General features: G+C 44.4%; 1 protein-coding gene across 7 annotated transcripts in view; it reads right to left on the bottom strand.

Moving 5' to 3' along the window:
- Window positions 1-16,907, bottom strand: part of LOC108546397 (pleckstrin homology domain-containing family G member 5) — an 84,399-nt gene that overhangs the window by 8,850 nt on the left and 58,642 nt on the right. For all 7 annotated transcript variants that reach the window (XM_017898456.1, XM_017898454.1, XM_017898458.1 and 4 more), the window contains 3 exons: window positions 12,116-12,361; window positions 2,037-2,140; window positions 917-1,053 (listed from right to left, as the gene is read on the bottom strand). In XM_017898456.1, coding sequence (XP_017753945.1) covers window positions 917-1,053; window positions 2,037-2,140; window positions 12,116-12,361 — 487 coding nt within the window. The remainder of the gene's footprint in view (window positions 1-916; window positions 1,054-2,036; window positions 2,141-12,115; window positions 12,362-16,907) is intronic.

Raw genomic sequence — 16,907 nt, 5'->3', positions numbered from 1 at the left:
CACCACGCATAGTTGGATTTAGAAAATAATCAGCGGCGTGGATTACGTGGATGGAGGCCGAAATAAATTTCGAGCGTCCATTTCAAGTAGAGTGTACCAACCGCGAGCGGACACGAAGTGAAACACGCCGACGGATATTGCGCCCGCGTCGGCAGTACGAACGATTTTATCCCGAGTTTTAAGTAGTACGACCCGATTATGCTCAGCCGACGCGACTCCGGGGCTCCGATCAAAGTTCCGGCCCTCGAACGATCCATTTATCGCCGGCCTGTGTACATTTATCACTCGTGCACACATTCGAACGCAATCGGCGACCACCATCGTCCCCGTACTTATGCCTTTTCCCCCCATTTTTTCCCCATCGATCGATGAAAGGCGTCGTCTCTCATTGACGCGCGTTTTCCCTTTCGCTGCCGGCATCGAGTCCAATTTCCTTTTCCCGTCGTTCCATCACCGATCAAACGCGGAGTAACCGAGTCCACCGCGCTCGTAACTCGATGACGCGATCGCGATCGCGTGTTTACACGTATAGGTCGTTATTGGTCACGTCGATCGACCCGTTTAACTTACCAATTCCTCGACGAAGATTCGTCGCGTGTCTGGTCGAACGTCAATTACACCTATCCCGCGATTCTCTATCCGTTATCAGCTGTGCATGAATTATGCCACGGTTCGTGCGCCACTCCGCTCTTTAACTCGCGAAGGTTGCGAAGGAGATTGCAGCCGAGAATGCAAATGTTTCACGGGTTAACGAGCGAACTTTCGCGATAACCGGCAACTTTCACCTAGGCATTCGACGGTTTCTTTTAATCGCTGCACCCTATCTCGCCGGCAATAATGGCACCCCGTATCTGGCTCTCGATATTCCAGGATACCGGACTGCGAAATGCGAAAGAATAACCATTCGCGCGGTTACCTGTGATCCTCAAGTGCTTCCCGCCCAGGCTGGAAGTGTCGGTGGTGAGGATCGGCAATGGCGTGGAGAAGCCATCGAACACTTCGATCCGCGACACGTCGATCCCGCGTCTCTCGCACGCCGCGTTCAACGCTTCCCTGTAACAGATATTTCCCTCATTTTCTCGCCAGCGTAATCGCGATCCATGACCGCCATTTTATAGACCCCCACGATCGAACGTTCGGACTGAGTTGGTACAACGACAACAACAATAGGAGACCACGCCTCTGCTGTAATGGCCCTCGACAAATCCCGGACCGGAGGGAAAGTACCCAAGTACCATCTGGTCCGGGCGCGATACATGGCGTTATAATGCGGCCATAAAGGGCCGGCAAGTTTGATAAGATTACATTGCGAGCCCCACCGAGGTCCTGCGGGATATTACTCATTATTTAGTGGCGATTATTAAGCAACGTCACGACCTGACTGCTCAAAGGGCTCGTTCGAGCCTGGCTTCGTCTCAAGGCTGCCACTAAATTCGCGCCTTTCGGCCCTCTGCCTGCGGTGAAATTCCTCCAAATTACCACCATGGTCGTCTATTTACGAGCACGTAAATCGCTCGAAATTTCATTCGCTCCTGACACCTTCCTGCCAATTTCCCTGGCAACATGTCACTCCAACATTCGCTGTCTTCCAGTTCTCGGTAATTAGTCGATCACTCGCTGGCGAGGAAAAATTCGGGTATGGGCTGGTTTAAAACAAGCGTACCGTGTGTCCATGAAAAGCTGAACCAATAGATTATCGTTGTTTTATTAATTCTACACGATGGCTAATTATCTTGTAACTATCTCTGACTGACGCACGGGGAATTCGAGATATCTAGATGTCTCTCGAGATATCGCGTAGCAGGTCCCTAATGGCGTGATCCATTTTCATTTATTTTCAGCATGAAAAGTTAATTATAGATGTATTACGAGAAAAGACACGAAATAGGAGGATGAAATTTTGAATAAAAAATTAAAAATCAATGATTCTTATCAGGATAATGTATTAATTAGGTTACCAATTGGTTCTCCATTTTTTCTGAACGTCTTCTAGATGTACAGTAGGACTTCATAGATTTCATAGAGATAGGACTTACGACAAGTAGGTGCCCTTCGCCGTTGGCAGAAGCTCGTCCCGGTCCAGGCCGCTCGAGTCGTCGGACAGCTCGAAGCTGACGCTGAAGAATTCGCTGCTGGATACCTGAAAAATTGATTCCAAGTTTTGGCACGTCACGCGATTATTCGAGGAGGCTTGGCACCATAACTACTCCGAATTCGACCGTTGAACCGAGAGTTCGCGACTGGCTGTCCAACTTTGGATTACGTGGAACCGAGGCGAGACTCGAGGACACTACGGAGCTTTGTAAATTTGGCAAAGAGATTAGGCCGAATTCGCGAAACCCTTGGACTCCTGTAATCGCGTGTTTCGCAATTCCGAATCTGTCGATGCAAAAGCCAGACCTCTTAAACTCGCCACAGAATTATGGCATGGTAAATTTAATTTAAAAAATATAAATACGACTGCAGCACCTAACGCGACGATATTAATTATTTCCAACTGTTTAGTTATTAAAAAATTAATAAAATATTGGCAGTAACGCTTTATTTCACGTACACCCGGTGTTAAAATGGTCGCAACGAAAAGATGGTGGCAGGCAAGGGAAAAGTTTAAGGGACCCTGCCCTAAGGAATCCTTCGCGCGGCGAAAGCTCGCAGAGCTTGGGGATTTCGCGCGGCTTTAATTCGCGGGGAAAGCGTGTGCCGAGGTTGATAAAAGGTCGGTGAAAAATTTCGCATTTTCAGCGGGGCTGATAAGCGATGCGGCGCAACGCGTGCCTAGCGAAAACGCTGAGTGCCCATACGAACGGGGGCTTCTCTATGCTAGCTGACGATGACAGGCAATAAAGTACGAAAGGGCTTTCATTTATGAACCCGTCCACTCGCACATGGAGAATGGATCGCGCTCATTTGCCACGACCTTTTTCCTGTCACTTAGTTTTACAATCGCCCGCTTTTATTGCCGCTCGTATTTTTCTCATCGCCGTTTAACCGATACTCCGCGACGTTCTCTCCTTTCCCGTCTAGCCTCAAATCGCATCACGGAAGCTCTCGCCGATGCTGGCGCGACAGCTTTCCGGAAGTTCCCGAGACGAGGGACGATCCGTCAAACTTGTCTGGCGTGTGGCTTATAACCTCTACCCTACTCTACTCTACGCCACTATTTTCCCTATTTTCGTCTTTACGTATCGTGGAAATGCTAGGTTCGATTGGAGTATAATAATAAAATGGCGACGACTTCAGACAGTTCGCGAAACTCTTATCTTTAAATGCTTCGTAGGCTCTTCTTCCATTGCGAACACTGAACTCTGTAGATGCTTAATCGGTAATTGATTTGTCCTTTGCTTTTCCTTAGAAGTCAGTGGAATGGTGTACACGTGAAAGTGTCTTCCATTGTCATCCTTTGTCATCCTTTGTCATCCATTTCCTATACGATTCTTCCTCTTTTTCACGAGGTTTGTAAGCCATTTAATAAAATTCGTAACGGTGGAATTCTCCAATATACGCGACGTTCCTTAAAACAATGTATACCTTCTAGTGTTTAATTTGCATGCGATTAGGTCTGCATAGTGATCGATTACCAATCACGGTCGACTGACTTCTTGCGAGCTCCGTACAGTATGTACATCCATTCGGGGTCTTCCAACCAGCCGCTTTAGGTCTGTCATTGTTTGTAATGGGTCTGAACTAGGCGTGCTTTATTTACACATTTAACGGTCTACACCGAACATTGTTTACCCACCCCAAGTAAATTCCATCATTTTCGAAGAGTCGGGGGCGGTTTACACGGGGATATGTTGGCCACCACAATAGCAGCAGACGTCGTTGCATTTCGGTTAACGTTCCGCGTCCGAATTGCATAAAACGATCTTGATGTTCCTCGCTGTTTAATTAATGCACCGATGGGAACAGTGGCACGGAAATATCCCCATTTTCCGGTGCAACGTAATATATATTAGCCGACAAGTAGAATAGGGCCGCGAGCGGCCGGACAAGTAGAGTAGCGCGCGTGTGGTCGGGCAAGTAGAACGAGCCCGCACAAAGTCAATTTGTAAACGATGCATCCAGCTACTTTTACAGGCGTGTCTCGACCCGGCAACCATGCGAAACATTTCGAAAACGCGTTAACAAAGGACAGGGCAAAAAATGCTCGACAACCACCCCGTTTTGAATTCGTCGATTGGAAGCTTCTTCGCTTTTAACCGGATCTCTAATTACGCGAGTTCCGCTCAATACCGCCAGCATTTTTCAAAGAGGATTCTTCTATCGAGTGGTAGCCACGCGAGTGTACACAGTCGAGAACAAATTTTCAGTGGTTTCTGAAATTAGTACAATCTACGTTTTCGGCTCTCTTTGAGCGTCCAGTGCGTAACGAAGCTCAACCGAAACCGTGCACAATCGATATTTAACGGAGTGCAAAGCTGTAAGAGTCTTTTAAAGCGGACGATAGAGGCAACAATTTCAAATATAAAACTGTATTTTTCAATATTTCAGAGTTTCTGAGATACAAGATTATAGCGTAGTATCGTAGGTTTAAGGAGCCTACACGGAAAAGGACCGTGAAAGGGAAAGTGAGTGGATAAAATTGGTGGAAAATCAGACCCATTGAGAAAACGATCCACTGATTGGTCTGCAATATTTTTCACGACCGAAGAGGTAAGGTTAGTTTTAAGAAAAATTAGAGAAAGAAAGGAACGACCCTCTCCAGGAAGGAGTGTTGCATGAAGCTTGGTAGCAAGAGACCCAAAGAAGTCTAGAGCTGTTTTGAGTTGTCTTTTCCATTTATATACGTCACTGTTCGACTAACCGCTTTCTTCGTATAATCTTACTTAACCTCTTCGTCTATAATATCATGTGAGACTCGTAGGCAGGAAATCGGTCCAAACACGAGAGATATGGTTCGTAGCTAGGATCCAATGTAAACATCGTCGAGTTCGGAGAGGCTCGTGGATAATTTTCGTCGATGTTTTCCTGTTTCACGAGTCTCACCTTGAAAGTTGTGTGTCATACTTCGTCGCGTTCAGACGAAGAGAGCCTCGACGTGTGACCGACTCTGTTGTTTATAATGGCACGTGCTACAGGAACCCAAATCGTAAGGTAAGGAGTCAACTAATATACATATAGTTACCAGAAAAATAATTTAAATTAAGAAAAATCGCATGTGATTATGAAAATATTACTAGGTATTTATAAAATCATTGAGTATGCTATTATTTTGTCATGTATTGTACATTTCCATAGTTATAATTACAAGGAAGGGTTAGGCGTCCATTTCGTCCGATTTATGGACAACTATATTCCCAAGTATATTGATCATGATCCATCAAACATTTTGTTGGTGGTTGCAGAGTCAAACTTATATGGGAGCAGAACGTGGTTCTTGTAATATAAGTATATTTTATATTCTTATTACACTTTATATAACAGGACAACGGTTTTCGTGTGCACGTGTTTACATTGGACATAAATTCTCCGACACATTTTCCGGAAAAGTTTGTCGAATCACTCGGATAGTCCACGAATTTGACCACAGGAGCTAGTCCTTGGACACGTCTGAAACTTACATCAGACGAATCGATAGCGACAGACCCTCGGTCCGTTTGCATGCTATCGATTCGTGCCGGGCCAAGAAACGTTTCGCCGATCCCACGGGAGCAGATGTCCTGTAATTCCATCTTCCGCCATAAAAGTAAATACGCGTCCGTGATAAAGCTACAAACGGGCTCGTTACGTCCAATCAAAGTTTGTTTGAAAAAAATTCCGCGGTCAGGGCGGTGATCGACACGTATCCGTGGAACGATAATGGGGCTAATCGTAGGAAATAGTCCATCGATGGAGTCCAACTGGCTGTTTCATTGCCTCAAATCGATCATCCTTTTTTGCCACTCCCTTCTTGTTCCACTTCCAGCCGGCATCTTCCTTTTGCTCCGATAGCTTTTTTCCCATCCAACGTATTGGCTTACCATTATTTACCATTTAACGGGGAAAACTACCGAGGCTACGGTCAATTGGACTGCCTTCTGCTGCATAGGGTGGCCCATCCAATCTGATCACTTCGATTATTTCACCGATTATTTAGTTATTGCAGAACCAACTAAATCTTTCTTTTTTAACGAATATTAGGATGTTAACCCCCTTGCCCTTTGGTCCCAGTTGGTTTAACCCTTTGCACTCGAGAGGCGACTCTCAGTCACCATTTAATCAGATTCTAAAGATCGTTGTTAATTAATATCTCGAATTTAAAATTACCCAACGACGCGTTGAATATCGAGGTGAAATAATTCTACAATTAATTTGCACTTCTTATTTACCGTTTTGAAAATATCGTCGATTTTATGGCAGAAAGTCTTCGAATTACTATGTTTCTGTAACGAAAAGATCGTCGAGTGCAAAGAGTTAATACCGTTGAAGCTTGAGCAACGAATACGAGGCAACAACTAGATTGGAAGTAACTACACGGGGAATATTGAAATGAAATCCGCGTGATTTTCTTTTTTTAATTTAGAACGAAGGGTATCAAGGAACTTGGAAAGTAATTTAAGGAAAGCTTCGAATTGCTATATCTTTATAGAGAGTGCAAAGGATTAAGAAACTTTTAAAATAATAACAGCTGATTTTTGTCAAATTAATATTTAACGAGCCATTCGCAGGTTAAAATGATTACTATTGGTAATATGTAATATCGAAGTATTTGAGGGATGTTCAACCATTTTTGTTTAATAATAAAATAAATTTCTATTTATTTTATTATTTTATTATTTTATTTAGAGAAAGCACGAATTTACCAATAACGAGAATAGTCCAAGAGGACATGTCAGTTGGTCCACCCTGTATATATATCGGTACTTTTTCTGCCCCTACGCATTACCCTTCGAGGACCTTGCGGGAACGAATGTAAGTTAATAGTCGGTGGTTACGGCGTCAACGAAACGGTGGTCGAAGAAATATTTTCCCCTAATTTGCAATAGTTAAACGAGCAACGTACACTCTATACGTTAAAACGCAATTTCCCCTCCGCACGATTATTCAGCGCTGTTTTACATAATTGGAAACAAGAATGGAGTTGTTGAGCATGCAACGTCTGTAATATCGATTCTTTTTCCATCGCGAAAACGCGGAAACGACGCCGAGCCGTCGGACTCGAGCGTTCCAGTTCCCTTCCAGCTTCTAACTGAGTTTCCCGATATTTTTCCTAGACCTGGGTTATCATAAACGGACAGCAGCGGCGCTACGCGTTTGCATAATATCTCGGGATCCTTTGTTCGCCCTACTGACGACTCCGGCCACTTTCTTTGATGAGATTTCGCGATACTTAATAATAAAGCGACGGAAAGACCATCTGCGCCCTAGAAGAACGGAATCTCCGTTGAACGATCTCGCTGTGTAATCCTGTTTTCAATTTTCTTCGCAGAAAGTGAGACGTCGGATCGCGATAAACATCTAACTCTTCTCACCCGGATTTTTCTTTCTTCGGATGATCGAGGAAAATACCTATCGATAGCCACAACCATTTATCCTCATTTTCTTGGTCTAAATACACCAATGGTAAAAAGCCTATTGACAGCCACTTGGATATTTGATTTAAATCATCGTCGATGAAATACCTATCGATAGTCACAACGATTTGTCCTCATTTTCTTGGTCTAAATACCTTAATGGTAAAAAGTCTCTTGACAGTCATTAGACATTTGATAGTTCCCAAAAAATTAGAAATCGCAGTTCTTTAAAGCATCGTCGAGGAGAATACCTCTCGATAGCCACAACCACTTATCCTCATTTTCTTGGTCTAAATACCCCAATGTTAAAAAGTCTTGACAGTCACTTGGATATTTGATAGTCCCCAAAAAGTTTGAAATCACAGTTCATTAAAGCATCGTCGAGGAGAATACCTCTTGATAGCCACAACCACTTATCCTCATTTTCTTGGTCTAAATACCCCAATGGTAGAAAGTCTCTTGACAGCCACTTGGATATTTGATAGTCCCCAAAAAGTTAGAAATCACAGTTCTTTAAATCATCGTCATAGTGGTCCTTAATCCTATTTTTCTCAAGTATCATCGTGCAATATGTGATCAAATCACGCACCAGAATCTAAATTAGGGGTGTCCAATCTCCTAGCTTCTCTGGGTTACATTGGAGGGTGACGAGTTGTTTTGGACCACGTCAAATATATCTAACGCTCGCTTCTTAGGTCACAGATTCGCCACCCATGCTCTAAATAGTACCCATTTATCATAATACACCTCAGTATAATTTCAGAGTTTTGTACAATTCGGTTCGATACGAATATTACCCGAGAGTTCAACCGCAGATCGAGAATTTGATCAGCAACAACCCTATTAACTATTTTTCTATAAGCACTGTCAATGAAACCATTTTTATTAACCCTTTGCACTCGAGAAACGATCCTTAGTCACCATTTCATAAAATTTGGAAGATCGATATTAATGAATACATCAAATTTAATGTAATGTAACAGTGTGCAAGGTATCGAAATCAAATAATTCTACAATTCTATTATTATAAAATTCTTTATTTCCTGCTCAAAAAATTATCGTCAGGTTTTTAATAGAGAATCTTTGATTTTCTACTCTTCTCTAGCCAAAAAATTGTCGAGTGTAAAGGTTTAATACGCGCGTGTATATAGCTAAACTGTCGATTAACCCTATATTTTGCCCTTCGGGAGTCTCAATAGGGAAAATTCTTCCATAATGAGTTGAATGAACATCACGCACTTCAAATCCTGCCCGCCAGGATCTAACCGCTGGTCTATCACAGATACCCGCATCAAAGCCGATCAACTAAATCCGAATTACCCGTGCATAATCTGCATTAGACCTAAAACGAAAGTTGGAAGCGCGGTGCAAATAAATCTATGGAACCAGCAAGAGTCTGAAAGCATCGCGAGACTCTTCCGTTCTATAAACATTAATTTATTCGAGGATCTCGTTCCAAAGATAGAATTTGCATTTCAATATTTTCCTCCGGACTCGAAACGCGTCGCGTCTTTACGGATTCGTTCAACTCCGGAGCCGTGCGAGAGGCCACAAACTGAATTTGCCTAGGCCGAGGGCTGCACCTTGGGCTGCACCAAATACTCCGTCCAGAAGGGATTACAGGGAGCGCGGCCTCTGCGCAGACACACCAAGTGGCAGGTGTTTGACGGGGATCGGTCGCTTAGCAATTCAAATGGCAGCGAGACGGCCGTGTCCCACTCGTTAGCCACGATGGAAATAAGACGATAAAATGTCTGGCAAGGCGTTTCGTGCGTCGCGTAATGCCGACGATTACGAGCCATTTACGTTCCCGACGAGCCTCGTTTCGGTCGGCTGGAATTAATTGCCCGGCTACGCCCTCCGCCACCAGCGTCACGCCGGTCCCTTAATTTTTTTCTCTCGCATTACTCGAAGGGCAGCCAGCGCGTAATTTCATTTGCCGTCCGTGGAAACTGCCGCCCTTGCTTTCAATTTTCTTCTCCGTCCTTTCCGTCAGTCCAGTTTCTCTTTCCTTCGATTCTTAGGCTTCTCGCGTTCCGTTTCGATTTAACCCCTTTGTCTTTAATCCCCGAGTCTTCGCCATTTTCTTCTTTATTTTTAGTCCTGTCGGACAGGAACGAACAACTGTTCCTGTTAATTATAGAACTCGCGTGGGATCATAGAGGTGCGAGGAATAAAAGGAAATGGGGTAACCAGGGTGGTTCTTGGTTGGTTCTTCAGCACACGCTTGCTGCTCGAAAGTTGTAAGGCAATAATTGGGAAATTTTTCAACCAATTCTCTATCTTAGCCTGAGAATAAAAGCGGAGCATTCGCGCGAGAGTCTGACGAACTCTTACCAATTTTTAATTTCGATAAAGGAAAGTCCTCTTAAATTTTCTTAAAATTTCTAATTATCGATTTTACCTTTAGAGCGAGTAGAGAGCGCTTTCAATAATAATCTCGATATAGTATTCTCCACTTAGAATAGTTGTGTCACACTCCACGTCGATCAGGCCCCAGCAGCCGTTACATCTGCCAGATAGTAATGGAGAAGACGAACTTGCCTCGATGGTGACCTTGCCCTTACCAGAACTTTGGCCGGTGGTCACATCTGCGGGACATAGTCCAGACTTCCCTAAGCTTTCTCCATTAAGTAGCCATCATAAACCTAAGCCATAAACCCAAGTGTCGAAGCCTTTATAGCTCGAGCCGAGAGACAATTACGCTCGTGTATTCATACTCTTGCTCTCTACTGGTTACCATGAACAATTCGCTTATTACTTCGTTTTACAAATGGAGACATTTTATTCACAGTGACAGCAGGATAATCGAGATCCATCCCTTCTTCGTGTGTTATATTTCCATTGCAATTCCGTTGTCGAGTGACAACGGAGTTTCTCGCTCATAAGTATAGCAATTCAAATAAAACAAAGAGGTCCTGGTCACTCGAATTGGCAGCGACTGTATCGTCACGAGACGCATCACCTAGGTGACAAAATCTTTCGTTATTTCAGAGATCCGGCGGAAATGTCGGCGAGCGCGGTTAAAACCTTCAAGGGATCGAATCGTAAGTCTTTTCGGCTTTTCGCAAGGCCGCCGGCTTTCTCCCGTCTTTCACTCTGCTTTCACGCGATACTTTGCCATAATAAATCCTCGAAACGTTCGAACTTGTTATTTATTCTTCGCTCGAGGTTTCCCTTTCACGTCCGGCCACGTCCTTCTCACTTTCCCCAAGCAAATTCGAAACGACGCTGTTCCCACCCCTAATCACGGTAGGAAAGTTACGAACACACGCTGGTTGATTTGTTCGCGAGTTTTTAACGAGGTCCGATCTCTGTCGGAAGTTTTATCAGGCCGAGCTACTTTAAGTAGCGCGGCCGTTCTCATAGTCAGACACGAAGATTAATTCCTTGTCTGGCATGTACGGAATTGTTTGCCGCTATTGATCGGTCTGGGAAACAACACCGACGGATCGCGAAGGTTACGTAAGTCCGCGATATCCCTAAAATTAGGACGGCTTTTAATTGTTATTCCCTAAATTAGAACAGCCCTCGCCTCGCGTTTCGCGCGCTGGCTGGCGTCGTCTGGCGTGCCGGGAAAAATAATTCTCCAGATAATTCCATGACGAAAAGCACTGGCTCCACTGCTACATACTGCGTGTATCTTGACAAACGAGTTTGCCTGCTGAAATTAATTTACAAGAACGCCGCGACTTCAAGTAAATTAGATTGTATCTCCTGTATGTACAGACCGTTCCGAAACGCGTGGACATAACATCCCGAGGGGGTAAATTCAGTTTAGTAAAATGGGAGGTGGTTTATATATGCTTAGAATTATAGCTGTTTTTGTTTTTCGCTAATTCCTATGTCTATTGACCACTTTCTTCGAGTGTCGAGGAATAACGTTCCGCGTCTCAGGTATAGTCTTCTTGTTTGCTATGTAAACACGTCGAATAGTCAATCCGAGGAGCAGTGACATTTTTAAGCTCGCTTTAACACTAGAACTACCAACCCAGTCAAAATGACTGGTCCCAGAATTTTTCTTTTCGCAATCACCGAACACATACACCTGCTTTGAGAATAAAATTGGTATCAACTCGTATTAAGAAAGAATTGTAATTAATATATTCACTCAGATTCATCGTACCGCTGAAATTACTGTAATCTGTGCACGTTATAGTTAGGTACTCATTAAAGATCGGTAGTTCTAGTGTTGAACGTCAGATAATAACTTGACAGATTTTTATTCGTATATAGGAATATTATCCTTGGGAAAAAGATTTTTGCCAATCTCGATAATTATTTCTTCGTTACTTTCTCTTCGATAATTATTCTGTTTTCACTTCGTATCAAACCGATTTATACCTCGTTTTATTAAAGCACTTTAAATCTAAAGAACTTTAAAGTTAAACTAATTTTAGATAATTTCGTATTATCTTGTCTATAGGAAAAGTGAAATTGTAACATTTGAGAAATAATTAGTCGATATTAAATAATTAATTATACCGAATTAAGCTCTACATTTGTGTCCACGGTTTGTGGTTTCAAAGCACTCCGTTCATAGATAGGATTTTTAAAAATATTATTTTTTAAAGACTAGGACATTGGGTTATTTCGTTAATTAATTTCTCGTCTGCACTAACCTGTGACCGAGACAGCTTGTGCCTGGTGCGGTTCTGGTGGGCTCCCTCGACGGAAGGCGCGGTGGGCGCAAGGAAACGTGGGTTACTTTCGACATTTTGGGGGTGGTGCTGCAACTGTTGAAGCTGGTAATGGTGGTGAAGGTGATGGGGTTGCTGCTGCGAGGGACCACCCCCCAGATGGTGCTCCCCCGTGTCCAGCATTCTGCTGCCCAGAGCGTCCAGCTGGGTCAACGACCTCGAACGCACCTGCAACCACACAGACATTTCCATCGTCGTCGAAATTGCATTTATCGTTTCAAAATATTTATCGCGATCGACCCTGTGAAACGTGGGAAAGACGCACGGGTGTACGGGTTGCCGACTTAGCTGCCATCGCGAAAGTAGAACGCGAGTATTCGATCGTGGGCGAGGTGGAAGTAGAATGGGTCCGACATGTGGGCAGGCAAACAGGAAGCGGAGGAGCGATATTTGTATCGAGAAATGAAAATTGGGTCGCGTGTGTCGCAGGACGTCGTCGAAAATATCTTAACAAGACGGCCCGGGACAAGCTGAGATTGCATACAAATTGTTTAGTAATTAAAGGGTTCGCGAAATCTGCGGCAATCTGGCTCAGGACGTGGCGAAAAATAAATTCGGAGCCGGGAAATTTCGTGTCGGCTAACTGGGTCACTGCCGATCGACCGGTTTACCAGTATCGATCATCCCTCTCGAGAGCCTTCGTTATCTCGATCTAGTCGGAGCATTCTTCCGTGCTTTTATCTAACCCTTTTTGTTCGTTTATCCACTCCGGTCCGACCAGTCCCGAAGCTGACTCCTTTCGATCGACCTGTTTCGCGGAATTGCCGTTCGTTCCGCGCCGTGGAAAATGGCCTCGAGCCGACTCGTAGGCACTTCTCGCGGCGTACCGCGGGCAAATCGGAAGGGGGAGAAGATGTTAATGGTTTTGTGGCATAACGATCCGTTATTGATCTCATCGGCGGCGAAATGCAAGCGCTAAGCGCCGTTTCGGACTTTAAAATGGCCACTGAAACGTTGCCAGCGGCCTCTGTTATTCGAGCACCATCCACACCCGCCATCGCGTTTCCAAACGATATCGAGCACCGTGCTATTCTCCGCGCGAGAAAATTCTCGTTATTCCTACGTTTTATCTGCCATTTTACAGATACCATTTTTTCCATCCCTGACATATTCGCGAACCCTTAAAGGTTTCGGATATCGGCAAATCTAGCGTAACCGGGTAACCTCACGGTGCATGTCATTTCGTTGAAAATCCATCCGGATTAGTTTGCCGGATTTGCGGTATTTTGCAATAAGAACGTCACTTAATCGGGTTTCAATGGATTCTAGATAGCCTTCGGTAAAGTACAGTTGGCTTAGATAGAGATTTCACCGTGATGATAGGAAACATCGAATAAATTGAAATGTCCGAAATTCTTCCTGATTTAGGAACGGATGACAGTGGTATACTACTCGGTCAGGCGACCGCGAGTAGAGTAGCTCGGCCACTGGTGCGGCCAGGGGCGAGAAATAGGCCGGGGCGAGAAAAAATATTTCCATCTGTCAAGGAAGGGGAGTATCGAGCGATAAAATGTTGGAGGTGTAAAGGAAAATGAAAAACGAGTATCGCGTTGCGGAGGAGGAACCAGCAGGCGAAGAATAGGGAAGAAGTAAAAGGTTTCCGTGCTAAAAACCGAGGAAAGGTGCCGCTAGTGGATGGTGGTTTCACCCGCGGTATTCACGCGAGACCTGCTCGTGGTTGTTAAGGGTTGCAACGATATCTCACGAGCGAGAAAAATGATCGCGGGAAGCACGTCGGATTTGCAATAAATTAATCGAAGATCACGGAGGCGCTGCAGTGTTAGTTACCGTCCACGGTCGCGTGGTTCCTGATAAATCAAGTGGCCGATAAACCGATGCACGTTTTTCACGGAGAGAAATTTTCCCCTAGCTGCGTTCATATTTTACCATCCAGCCTGTTCCGTGCTATATCCCGAACGTGTACGTTTCGAAGTGTATTCCGGGAAGCGGAATATGTCGGAATAGAAAAGTAAAAGCACACCTGGAGGACTCTATATTCCGTCCATCGAACGTCTAGGATGCCACGTTTCGTTTATGACAATTTTATATCGAAACGACAAGTTTCCCATGGCCCAGCCTCGTGCCGCTTTTCTATCGAGCATGGAGTAGGTGGGTAATTAATCAGGCTCACTCTTGCAGTCGGCGAATAATATCGAAGTAGGTCAAGTAGCATCAAAAGATAGAGTAATCAGGCTCTCGCGGAACATCCTTCGACATTTTCCTCGGTTTGATCAGCATCGGAATATTCGGCTTCCGAATATGTTCTTGATACCTTCCTTGCCCGTCCCATATATGCAAATTAACGTAAGCCACGGCATTCTGGGCCATTGCATTAATCAACGCTCGCTGAATGATTCGAGGACTCCGAGCGCATCTCGAACGCGTGCGCGCGCATGCATGTGTCCGCGTTTCCATGTGAGCATTGCGACCCGCGAGTTTCCGAATTTTCCCTGCGACGCGGGGGATGAAGAAGAGGGGAGAGGAGTAAAGATAGGAGCGAAAGAGGAATACAAGAAGATGAACATTTTGGGCGGTATTAATATGAAAGGCCTCTGGCGGGGACATTTTTCAAAGTAACGGACGAAACAACGGTTACCGCGAGATACGAAAAGTTACGATGGGCTCGTATTACGGGACGTTAGCTGGAGGGCGAAACGCGAGGGGAAACGGGCATTCTATTCGGAGATATATTACAGGTAACGGGACGGGTATTACATCTGCCTGTAACACCGTGACACCCGCGAAGCTTCGAAACTTGTTTCAAAGCCAGCAAACCGTCGCAGGTTAAAATAAACTAGACGATCTAGCCGATGTAATAAAACTGCGCAGCTTTAATAAAAGGAATAAGGCTTCCTGCATCGTAAAAGGGTACATATACATAAAGCTGCCTTTCGAACGATATTTAGAGAATCATCGTGGCGCGGGTAATATGTTTAGTGAAATAGCTCGGTATATGGGCTGACGGGCACGTATTCGCAAAGTGTTTCATAAGGTCCATGGCAGGGCCGTATCGAGCGATATCCGAGTGAAAAATAAGATGGTTTTCGATACCGCTGGGTATATACGGTTACTGACAAATGCAGAGGAACGAAGTAATACCTTGAGAATTTTCTTCATCTCGTCAGACGCGTAGATTAACGCTGAAAATACCGCGATCCCAGTGATCGTTTTCGCAGTTTTGATTAAAAGTCGCACTGGTTATTGGACTTGGCGGGTCCCTTTTAATATCGTGTATCTATGTACGAGCAATTTTTCAAAATCCCCTCACATTCCATTTGTTTGAAAAATAAAAAATAAATCGTGGACCAAGGTCTATCATTTATCCGTGTTTAATTGGTTATCTCTTCGCTCTATTTTCAATTTCGCACACATGCAACGTAAATTCGCGAATGATTATTTTACTTCTCATCGTTTGCCAGTGATTGCATTCGCGTGGAGCCGAAATAAATGGGCACTTTTTGCGCGCATAAATATCAGTGTAAATCCTGCGCACGTTTCTCCGCCATTTTTATTCGTTTATTTATACTCCCGATTCGTTTATTTCTACCGTCCCTGTTTGTTCACTCCCTGTCCTCTCTAATTTACATCCTTAACCCCTCCTTCGAGCTTCTTCCCTTCGAGAACACCACTCGTGGCGCGGTGCAGATATATTTTCGTAGGTTTTTCACCTAGCGCGCTTCCGTTGGGCGCTATTCATTGGCCAGGTTGCATCGACATGGAAAAAAGAGGAGAAAAATGAGAGTGACTTTTGTGCAGTATTTCTTTTTGTAATAGATTACGCACCCACGTATTGGATCCCGACCTAGTTCTAACGTATTGGGTGTCCGTTGGAAAAAATACGGCTCGTTTTTCAAAAGTATCGCTAAACGTTATTTTACGCGCCCCTTCTGGCACGATCTCGTATCGCTCATGCGTGTCTCTCGTTAGTCTTCTCTTTTTTCCCACCAATGCCGTCGATTTTCGTCCGTTCCACGCGACCCGTTTAATTTCCGGAACACGTTACCGGCTACGTCGCTAGGCGAAAGTTCGCCAAACACCGCTCTGGTAATTTACTAATATCGTTGGTAGCTAGAGGACGAGGCAGCAAGTAGTAAGTCCGGTAAATCCACTAAGTCCAGTAAGTACCTCTTAATTAACCTAACTCTTAAAAGTGCGTTGCGAGCGAGGAAAAAATATAACGCGAATTAATTCGTTACGCCACGGTAAATATTAATCTCCTGCACACCATTGGCGGCCATTAGTATACTACAGTGACATTAATCCGCAATCTATCATTTGGCTCTGTGTTCGTTAATGAAGATGAGAATCCGAGTAAAACTACTCTACGAAGAAATGCACAGGTGTGTTTAATACTTTCTCCTCCAAAGAATTAAAAATTCCTTGACAAACGAAGAGGTATTCTAAATAAAAATTAATTTAGTTTAATCGTACGATATAATCTCGAACACGTTGGCGAGCATAGTTACAGCTAGCGTGCGTCATCTGCGAAATTCCACGGATTCAAAATTCAAAGGGTTAAGAATCGAGCGACGAAACATGACAATTGTCACCCTTAAAAGACAGCGTTTGAAGCGTAGTCCGTGGTAACTGAAGCGGAAAATGCGGACTGGGTGAATCCTAAGCTTCGTGCCTCGGAAGTAGCCCAGCAAATGCACACAACTGCAGGTCGACTGTGTAGTCGTTGGGTTAACCCTCTGACAGAAAACTGGGAAAG

The sequence above is a fragment of the Eufriesea mexicana genome, unplaced genomic scaffold (assembly GCF_001483705.2).
Source record: "Eufriesea mexicana isolate 0111107269 unplaced genomic scaffold, ASM148370v2 scaffold630, whole genome shotgun sequence".
NCBI lineage: Eukaryota > Metazoa > Arthropoda > Insecta > Hymenoptera > Apidae > Eufriesea > Eufriesea mexicana.
Note: the sequence above shows the minus strand (reverse complement) of the source record. Positions and strands in the feature narration are given on the sequence as shown.